This window comes from Herpailurus yagouaroundi, unplaced genomic scaffold (genome assembly GCF_014898765.1).
Source record: "Herpailurus yagouaroundi ecotype Mexico unplaced genomic scaffold, PumYag 198, whole genome shotgun sequence".
NCBI lineage: Eukaryota > Metazoa > Chordata > Mammalia > Carnivora > Felidae > Herpailurus > Herpailurus yagouaroundi.
In genome coordinates, this window is record NW_024412429.1 from 34,117,264 (window position 1) to 34,128,538 (window position 11,275).

An 11,275-nucleotide genomic window follows, 5' to 3' on the forward strand; every position below is an offset into this window, starting at 1 on the left:
GAGCCTGGAGCCTGTTTCCGATTCTGTGTCTCCATCTCTCTCTGCCCCTCCCCCGTTCATGCTCTGTCTCTCTCTGTCCCAAAAAGAAATAAACGTTGAAAAAAAAAAAATTAAAAAAAAAAAAAAAAGAAAATCAAGTAAAATAAAAGAGGAGATGGAGGGAACCAGAATACACCACCCCCAAATTTGCTACTTTGGCATAAGAACTTTGAGCTGGAGGCAAAGAAGACTCAGCATATGTAGAAAGAAACCTTCCCAGAGCCTCTCTTATCTAAGAGCTGACACTTCTAAAAAGTGAAACTGCCCCAAATCCCCTCTCCCAGGAAAGTTTTATGGTCAAGCCGGACCTCTACAAACACACCTTACTTCATGAGAGTCTCCCACATACTTACCTTCCCACAATTTGCCACTCTGGAAAGCCTAAAACCTCTTCCTTTATCTTATCACTTCTCTACAAAGTAACTGTTCTTCCGTTAAGATGCTCTAGTGCCCAAGTTCTAGCCACCCTTTTTTTTTTAAGGTTTATTTATTTTGGAAAGAGAGAGAGAAAGACAGTGTGTGAGCATGGGAGAGGCAGAGAGAGACGAAGACACAGAATCCGAAGCAGGCTCCAGTCTCTGAGCTGTCAACACAGAGCCCGACGTGGGGCTCAAACTCATGAACCATGAGATCATGACCTGAGCTGAAGTCAGATGCTTAACCGACTGAGCCACTCAGGTGCCCCAACCATCCTTTTGAGCTACTCTTCATTGAGGCTTCTCCACTGGATATGTACTGCACACATTAATAAACTCCTTGTTTTTTTCTTGTTAACCTTTTGTCAGTCTAATTTTATGGGTCCTTGGAGGACAATCCGGGGGGCAGGAGGAAAAACACTCTCCCTCCCCTGCGGGGACAGTGGAAACGGGTAAAAGAGCAACGAGAAGGGGCAGGAAGTGTGGGGGGACTGTACCTACAGAAGCCTGCGCATGAGGTGGGGCATGCAACAGAGGCTCTGAAGGTCGTCAGTGGTGCAGGGTTGTCATTCATCCTGACTGGGGAGAAAAGTTGGTCTTTGCTTCTTCTAAATGAAGTGTGGCTAAGGTGTTCTGATGTTTTTGAAGACAGCCTAACCCAGGCCATGAAGGGCAAGGATGCCCACTGCCTGTGGTGGTTAGAAGTTCAAGATTTCATGTGGTCATAGAGCAGCCTAGAAAGGCTCAAAGATGCCAGCAACCAAATGGAATCCCCACAGGGAGCAGAAAACACAGGGCACAAGCTCTCCATCTTTTGGGGGAAGTGACAACATAAGAGAAAGCGTAACATTCAAATGAATATCCTTAAAACCTTTCACTCGTCCTTATATGAGATAAATACACTTGGAGTCTTTTCACATGCTAACCAGGGGCACTTTCCTCATTAAAAAAAAAAAGAGAGAGAGATTTGCAAAAACTCTTATAATTCTAGCAGGCTACATTTTTAGCAATCTCTCAATCTAATACATATCTTAACAAAATTACATTTTGCTGAAATAAATTAATAAAATCACATATTCACTTCCACACAAAAAGCTTTTCAGTGCAATTTCAGCATTGTAAGATGTGGAGAAGTGCCACAAAAATGCATAATTTTCAGTATCTTCTTAACTCTATGAGCTACCGTGTCCTGCTAAGAAAGGAGAAGGTGCTGTTTTATTCTGGAAAAACAGGACTTCTCAAGGTCCAGATAGGAAGCTGACACTCAGAGCTCTGATGCCACACGTCTTACCAGCTTCCTCAAGCAGCTATCGCCAGAAACCTACAAGAACACAGTGTGCAAACATAGGCTTGGTCTTTCAGCCCACTAGGCGGCTCACAGAAATAACGGGTAGTAGCCAGCAGATCCAGGGGTGTAATTCAAGTACTGATGGCAAAAGCACATATATTCAGATTGTATTAATTCAAAATGTACAGTAATTTTCTTCAATTTCACACACTGAAAATTCTAAATTATTCTTTATCTTGCAAAATTTTCAGCAATGAGTTCAAGTGTTAGTGTCTAAAATTCAGTCCTCTTTTTTATAACAACTATGTAATATTTTAAGAATTTGTTCTTTTAACTTGTAAATTTTAAAACTCTATGAAAATCAGGTAAATCACGCTATTCATGAATTACAATTTTGAACTACTTGTCAAGTTGGTTTTACTTCAGAACATGTACTTAAACTTTATTATCAATACTTTAATAATTAAATTTCTCTAAAAATTCTCCTGCTTTCTATTAAGGGCATCTAGCTCTGTATTCTGAACAAAAAAGATTTTAAAACTCCTGTATAGGCATATACATATGCATAGTTTAGCACAGTGTTAAGAAATGTAATGGCCTGGTCAATGGAATATATTCTTTTAAAAGTTGGAATGTATTATTTGAATAAATCGTCTATAAAATATGACACAAAGACAAATATTACATTATTTACTGATACTGTTGGACTAAAACAATACTAATCCTGAGGCATTCTTGTCAAAATAAATCTAATGGGGGAGCCTGGGTGGCGCAGTCGGTTAAGCGTCCGACTTCAGCCAGGTCACGATCTTGCGGTCCGTGAGTTCAAGCCCCGCGTCAGGTTCTGGGCTGATGGCTCAGAGCCTGGAGCCTGTTTCCAATTCTGTGTCTCCCTCTCTCTCTGCCCCTCCCCCGTTCATGCTCTGTCTCTCTCTGTCCCAAAAAATAAATAAACATTGAAAAAAAATTTTTTTTAATAAATAAAAAAAAATAAATCTAATGAAGTGAAATACTGACAAAAATTTCATGTATTGAACAGTCTACCTGAACACTGTATATATAGAGTGCTCCAACTAAAAACTTCAATGAAAATTTTCCATACACATATTTAAGTATTTAGACTTCTTATACCAGTGCATACAAACTATAATCAAAAGCAACAGTAAATATATATGCACAAGAGATTAAAAGCAAGTATAACAAACATTGATTACATGAGGACAGAATGCTATTCCCCCTCTATTTTCCATTTTTGTAATGTTTTGTTTAAATTTTGGAAAAGTATATACATTTTCAAGCAACAGTGTCTCCCATCGAGAAAGGAATTACAGGGGCAGTGGCCTTTCCTAAAATGACAAACCAATACCCTTCGGCTCATACTCATACTAAAGCTGGCAAGATTTCACATTCCTCAGCACACAATGGATCTTTCACCAATACTGGAAACCGCCTTTGTGAGAATATTTGCTAAGAATGGATGGAATTCTCAATGTTGCAAGCACCCATTGAATTATTTAAAAGAACAATGAATGAATGACTAGTTAGAAATGTTTCTTGAGCTCAGAGAAATTTATATTACAAAAGAAAACACCTAAATCTAGCATTTTCTCCAGAGCAGTTAGGAAGAACAGATTAAGTTGCTAACTGTGGACAGTGGTTCCCAAATGCTTTATGCTATAAAAACTGTCAGAGTTGCCTTCTCCTTGACCAACTAATAATTTTAAGTCCTTCTTGACTCATAAATATTGTTTGCATGTTTGTTTATATGTACTTTGCTTCACAAAAGAAAATTTAACCAACAATGAAATGAAACTTAATCCTCAATGCCTCCCTTAACCCTAAAAGAGATGTACTTCTGTTTTTTGTGGGGTTTTTTTTGGGGGGGAGGGAGGTATTTAGGTTTTTTGTATTATTTATTTATTTAAGTAATCTCTATAACCAACATGGGGCTCCAACTCATGACCCTGAGATAAAGAGTCACATGCTCTTCAGACTGAGCCAGCCAGGCACCCCAAGAAATGCACTTTTGAATAGGCAACTATAAAACTGCATAACGGCAATATAATATTAAGTAAAAAAAAAAAGTATGTCTCAAAAAATCATATACATGATAACTTTTTTATAAGCTTAAAACCACTTGAAAATACATACACTTTGGGAGAATATAAGGACAAAATAAACACCAACTTCAGCTTCAGGATGATGGTTAGCTTAAATGAAGGACAATCATGGGATGCGTTGACAAAAAGGATAATACAATTAGATTACTGCCAATGTCCTAGCATTTGTTTTATGGATTTTGTTTTGTGCTTTTTGTTTGGTGGTAGATTCCCATGTGATTATGATACCATTTTAAAATAGATGGATGAAGAGGCGGTTCAGCTGGTTAAGCATTCAACTTCAGCTCAGGTCACAACATCACAGTTCCTGAGTTTGATCCCCACATACAGTTCTCTGCTGTCAGCATGGAGCACGCTTCAGGTCCTCTGTCCCCCTCTCTCTCTGCCCCTCCCCTGCTAGTACTCTCTCTCTCTCAAAAATCAGCATTTTAAATTAATTAATTAATTAAATAGATGGATGGATGGATGGATGGTAGATAGATGACAGATGGATAGATAGGTATACCGAGCAAAACAAGCATGGACCAATGATGAGTGTGTTACGAACCAAAAATCACTAAACCTGAAATGAAATGACGTGAAGTGATCTGACGGAATATGCAAATAAAAAATTTTTAAAGCATGTAGACTAACACCCAAACTACAATCTCTGTATCAACTCAAAAGTCATCCATCCAGATTTTGTAATTTTCTGCTTATACTTCCCTAAACACTTTCAATTGTGCTGTAGTAAGCAACTTGTTCTCAACGGATAGGAGACCTTCTAACATCACTAATGGACCTGCTCAGAGAGTAGAACCTTCAGGAAGGGGGGAAAAGTGGTACAAAGGAAAAAGGTGCTGACTCTCTGGAATAAGGCTGACAATGCCCACAAGCCTCTGAATAGGCAATTGGTGATTCTTATTCACACAGTTGGTACTTATTAAATGCCAAGTGTATGTCAAATGTCATGAAAAGCACTGGAACCCTTCAGACTTATGATTAGGACCGTCCTAGCAGGTCCTTGAGTCCAACCCACCACCTTCTAGATAGCCAAGAATCAACATATCCTCAGGTCAAAGAATCAAGATAGTACAATCCCTCTGGAAAACAGTATGGAAGTTCCTCAAAAAATTAAAAATAGAAACACCATATGATTCAATAATTCCACTCTTGAGTATTAACCCCAAAACAACAACACTAATTCAAAAAGATACATGCATCCCTATGTTTATTACAGCATGATTTACAATAGCCAAAATATGAAGCAACCTAAGTGTCCATCAGTAGACAAACAGAGAAGAAAGGCTGGTATATATACAATAGAATATTACACAGGCACAAAAAAAGGATGAGATTCTGCCATTTGAGACAACATGGATGGACTTAAAGGGTATTATGCTAAGTGAAATAAATCAGACAGAGAAAGACAAATACCATACGATTCTATTCATAAGTGGAATCCAAAAAACAAAACAAAACAAATGAATACACAAAAAGCAGAATCAGACCTATAAATAGAGACAAAAATGATGGTTGCCAGAGGGAAAAGTGGTAGGGCGTTGAGCAAAATGAGTGAAGGTGAGTAGGAGATAGACTTCCAGTTATTCATGGGACTAAAATGCACTGCATAAGGAATACAGTCAATGATACTGTAATAGCGATGTATTGGGTCAGATGGTAGCTACAGCTATGCGGTTAACAGAGCATAATGTATAAACTTGTCAAATCACTATGTTGTACACCTGAAACAAATGGAACACTGTATGTCAACTATACTTAAAAAAAAAATCAAGATAACTTTCAGGTGTTTTATTTGGCTCGTAACTACACAAGCAGATACTGAAGCGTTTCACTTATAAAGTAAGGTTACAATGGCTCCCCAAAGTTAAAATCTCTATTATAAGAATTGGGGATGGGGAGAAGATTGCTTCTTTAAACAGATGAGATTTCAAATGGATGTGTTGCTGTTCATTTTACCTGCTATCTCCAAAAGTGGGTTTATGTGATCTCCTTCTGCCAGCTTCACAAATCCAACCTGATTTCCAAAAGTGTCAATCCCTTGAAAAGGCAAAATCAACTGTTTTCCTTGGAGGATTTCTTCTATGAATGGTTTTAATTCCAAAAGAGCACCAATACCACTGGTAAGAGATAATACAATTTTCAGTAATAAATTAGGTAATAAGATATACAAAACCAAACAAGAAATAATCAGTTTTTAGAAAGATAAGTTAATTTTGATATTTGTTCTAATTATTTTAGAGCTCAAAAATAACTTCAAAATCTGTATGATTAAAATACAACTAATATTAATTTTTAAATAAAAACTATGGAAGAAGTGAATTACATCTTTACTTAATTATAATTTATATTAAAGACATGAAAGAAAATACTATTTTATTGTTCACCAAGAAGTTTTTAATCAAGGAAACACTGCAGGGACAACTCAAAAACATTACTGATAATATATTCCAAAAACCTAATACCACAAGAGCTTATATTATTAGATTATATGAAAAGTTATAAATTCTTATCAAAAGTACTAATACAGTATTTACTATTTGCAAGGCACTCTACTAAAACTTCATTATCTCTTAAACTACAATAGCCTCCGTAATAAGATAATACTGTAACTGGATTAAACAAAAATAAAAGGTTATATTTGCCAACTGCAACCACATAAGTTTGTTATTTCTGTTTAACCTATGTGATCACAGGGCTACTCTGTGTTTCAAGTGCTTTATTTTTCTTTATAAAACAAGTGTTTACTATATTAATGAATTAAACATCATCAGGTTTAGAATATTTTGAAAATTAGGATGAATTATTTCCATCTTAAAGAGAATTCTGGTGTAGATATGTTGTTATGAGAAAAAAATTAAAATCTCACTAGAGGGCAGCAATTACTCCAAAAAGAAATAAGCACAATCTTATATAATAGGGCTTTAAAACACCCTTCTGGTGAAACATCATTAAACTATCTTGATCATTCACTAGTAATTATAAGTTAAATGTGTGAAGAGAAATTTAAGTATTTTTCTAGTTCTTTCATATTTCTAAATTACCTTCCATATAAAGTTTTTAACGGACTTCATAAATAAATTCATACTGAGTCTCAATTCTTATCTATGTCATAACATAATATACAATTGTTCAAAATAGCTTTGGAAGGGGCACCTGGGGGGCTCAGTTGGTTAAACATCCAACTCTTGATTTTGGCTCAGGTCATGATCTCATGTTTCATGGGTTCGAGCCCCCCATTGGGCTCTACACCAGCAGTGCAGAGCCTTCTTGAGATTCCCCAGCCTCTGCCCCTCCTCTCACAAATAAGTAAAAATTTAAAAAATAGCTTTGGAAATGTCCACATTTCTCATTGTACCTCCAAATCCACATCCTAAACCCAATCCCTCCTAACCTTATTTGTGTCCATCCTAAAAGACAGTGTCCATACTTTTACTGCGGCACGGTCCTTCACTGTGTGCCGTGAGCTAGAACACGTGAAAACAGAACAGCCATTTCTGGCTCATCTTGCATAAACTGGGGGAAATCAAGATACTTATTTTAATTATAACTATATACTAAAGCAGGCCATGCTAAAGGTTAGGGCTTTTCAGGGACCGTGAATTCTATATCCCATTTTTCATCAAAGAAATATAGATGATTTAAACTCAGCCCGGTTTTTTCAGTTCTCCAGGAGCAAAAATCAATAAATAAGTCCCAGTGAGATGTCACTGATCGCAGAGTGAGAAAAAGTCATAGTGTCTGTTGGTAAGTATCACTAACTTTCAAATTCTTTTAAATAGAATACCTTTCGAAGAGTGGTTTATGGAAAGACTTCTTTATGGTAAAATAAGTAAAAAGTATATGTGTATAGAAAAAAAGAACTCTCAAACTAGAGTTCAGACCAAAAGGAGTATTTGAAATTAAGAAGGACAGTCTTCTTTTCAACTCAGCAGCTAGGTGTGGTTGGCCTTACAAATTTCTATGCCTTTCTTCTACCCTGTAAGGGCAAAGGACCTTACACCTAAAGTCCTTTGTGAAGAAATTCATGATTTTTTAAAAATTTTTAAGTAATCTCCACACCCAACATGGGGCTCAAACTCATAACCCCATGATCAAGAGTCACATGCTCTACTGACTAAGTCAGCCAGGCGCCCATGAAGAAATTCATGATTTCATGAAAATGCTTCTGCATACTCCACACCCAACCCATTGATCAATACATCATTAAACACCTAAAATATGATGCTAGATTTTGAAAAGTAAGAACACAGAACAAGAAACCGACAACATAGATGTCAGCATATTATACAGTACAGGATGAAAGGTAAAATGAAAAGATTGGAGACTTAGAAAATCCTTCATATAAATAACATCTTACCAGAAAACCCAATTCATTTCTCTCTCACGATATAGCAACACAAAGCGAAGCCACACCTTGATTCTGTTCCTCCCTTAAAAGTTCATACTGCCACAGACACTTCCCTGGTTTCCCAAACTAGTAGTAAATCTTTTCTCCTTTGAAATTCCATTAATATTTTATATTTCATGAAACACACCACGTTTTACATTTTTATATTATAATTTTTGAGTTCACATGGTATCCAGTCAACTTAACTGTATAACACATAAGCATAAGAGCCATTCCTGACTCGTCTTTATTTTCCCCAAAGCACTTAACTCAGTATCTTGCACATGGCTGATAATCCTGGTTGAGTTGTAAAACACTATCTTGTCTGTATAGCAAACCTTATTTATTTCTTAGATTTTTCATTATAACTTAGTCAAGAGCAGGGCACCTAGGTGGCTCAGTTGGTTAAGCATCCGACTTCAGCTCAGGTCATGATCTCGCAGTTTGTGAGTTCGAACCCTGCATCGGGCTCTGGGCTGACAGCTCAGAGCCTGGAGCCTGATTCTGATTCTGTGTCTCTCTCTGTCTCTAACCCTCCCCTGCTTGCACTCTGTCTCTGTCTCTGTCTCTCTCTCTCTCTCTCTCTCTCTCTCTCAATAATAAACAATAAACATAAAAAAATTAACTTAGTCAAGAGGAATTACTGAATTGCAATATCTGGTCATCATCTTCTAGTAGAGATAATATTTCCAGTATCATAAAGTTGCATAAGGATGCCACTTTAACTCTTCAAATACAAAGCAGACTTGCTAAACATTTAGGGTTTTTTTCCCACAAAACTGAAAGTATTTGCAAAATGACATGGTGAAACACAGGGATGAATGATGCAGACCGTCACCATGCTCTGCACGGTAATTCTTCAATGAGTGATGCCATGATTTAGGGCAAGAAAACGCTTCCTAGTTCCAGAATCTCCCATGCACCGCAGGTGGTTTAGCCACCCTCGCTCCTGCCCATCAGATGCCCACATTACTCCTCAGTAATGGTGATGACCAAAAATACCCCCCAAATATTTCTAAAAGTCTCTTAGGACTTAGAGGCAGTCCCACCTCCACTGAGAAATGTAAACAGTACAATACATCAGGAGGCATACCTGCCCCCTCACCCTAACCCCACTGCACACCACGTGCTCATCAGTAGAGACCACTGAGATACAGGAAGCCCTTCATACCTATGCAGACTAATCCTCCCCACTGCTTTCATGCCCTTGTGCTCATCCTCTCCTTTGTCTCCATCCTCCCCATCTTTCACAGACACACCCCATGGAATAATAAGAGAACAGACTAGTTCTGGCTTCTCTACTAACCAGCATTTGCTTAATTCCTAGGGCTCTTGCTTCCCCATATGTATAAGAGAGATGACATTTCTGTGCTGCCTCACAATACTGTTAAGAGAATAAGGCAGAATATTTGTATGGGAGGTGGAGGCTGAGGAACAGGACTGATACACAGATGCCATTTGCCACGGCCAAGATCTACTTCTGATGACAGAGATAAACCTAAACCTACTGGTCAATGGGGATCTTTGCTGGTTTCAAAAGGTCTCTTTGGAGTACAATTATTCAGTTAATTCAAACCTCCTCTCAGGAGTTTTTCCCTTCCCTCTCCTCTTCCTTCCCAAGGAATCCAGCATATTCTTCCTTTTTTAAAGAAAACATACTCATTTATTTTTGAGAGACAGAGCACAAGTTGGGGAGGGGTATAGAGAGAATGAGACACAGAATCTGAAGCAGGCTCCAGGCTCCGAGCTGTCAGCACAGAGCCTGACGGGGGGCTCGAACCCACAAACAGTGAGATCATGACCTGAGCCGAAGTCGGATGCTTAACCTACTGAGCCACCCAGGCGCCCCTCCAGCATACTCTTCTAAGAGGACTGAGGGAGGTCTCTAGACTGCCTGCTGTTTGAGTCCTCAGAGATTCCCATTTTGGGGGGACTGGTCTGGCTATATCCTTGGGTGTCCCATATCAGGGACCATGAGAACATGCTTACTCTTTCTGGGCTTTGTACCAGCACATACTGCAGAAGCACGACCCTGCCAGAGTCTCTCATCAAGAAACATGGATGTTCAGCAGTGTGCCCTTGTCTCTTATCCAGTTCTTTCTGACCCACCAATTTTTTCTGAGTTGGGCTTCCACATCAACCCACCATGGCACAAGAAATTTCTGGATTCATCTATATGTCTTGATAGGAGATGGGGAATTGAAGAAACTACCTCAGGTATATCTGTTGGAAATCTTCCTCAACTCTAATCTACCACCTATGTGACACCACATTCTTGTAGCATTAGTGAACAGGAACTTCTCCAAAGAGCTTGACCTTTCCCCAGCTTCACCCTGAGAACCCCAAACCAATGTGAATGTCTCTATCATTCCTAGTTCTCTGTTCCAACACCGGTGAGGGCCAGGTTTGGAAAAAACATTCAGCCCCGAAAGGAGAGCCAGGACATTGTATCTGGTTCCATACTTCTTCCTCTGCCGTTGCTTCCTCCACCTAGCACTGGAAGGGCTCTCTACTCCCTCCCACCCTGGACAATAAGCCTCAGAGCAGCCACCTACAACCCTCCTCAAAGCTGTCTGTGTTTTCACTGACCACACTGAAGGTCTTTTGAATTTATTGCTGGCTCCGTGTCTCCTACTTGCCACCCTTCACGCCAGCTTACCGAAACACTGAGGTCCCCCAAGAGAGAAGGAATTCTGCCTCCAGACTGCCTTTGGACTTGAGAACACAGCAACTCTTCCCCTGGGTCTCTAGCCTGCCCTGCAAACTTTGTACTTGCCAGGCTCCACAGTCACATGAGCTAATCCTTTAAAATAAATTCTGGGGGGGGCGCCTGGGTGGCGCAGTCGGTTAAGCGTCCGACTTCAGCCAGGTCACGATCTCGCGGTCCGTTGAGTTCGAGCCCCGCGTCAGGCTCTGGGCGGATGGCTCAGAGCCTGGAGCCTGTTTCCGATTCTGTGTCTCCCTCTCTCTCTGCCCCTCCCCCGTTCATGCTCTGTCTCTCTCTGTCCCAAAAATAAATAAA

At 39.1% G+C, this 11,275-nt stretch overlaps 1 protein-coding gene across 4 annotated transcripts in view; it reads right to left on the reverse strand.

Annotated features, from left to right (window-relative positions):
• Positions 1–11,275, reverse strand: part of AKAP7 (A-kinase anchoring protein 7) — a 150,160-nt gene that overhangs the window by 105,507 nt on the left and 33,378 nt on the right. For all 4 annotated transcript variants that reach the window (XM_040449187.1, XM_040449189.1, XM_040449188.1 and 1 more), the window contains one exon: positions 5,823–5,983. In XM_040449187.1, coding sequence (XP_040305121.1) covers positions 5,823–5,983 — 161 coding nt within the window. The remainder of the gene's footprint in view (positions 1–5,822; positions 5,984–11,275) is intronic.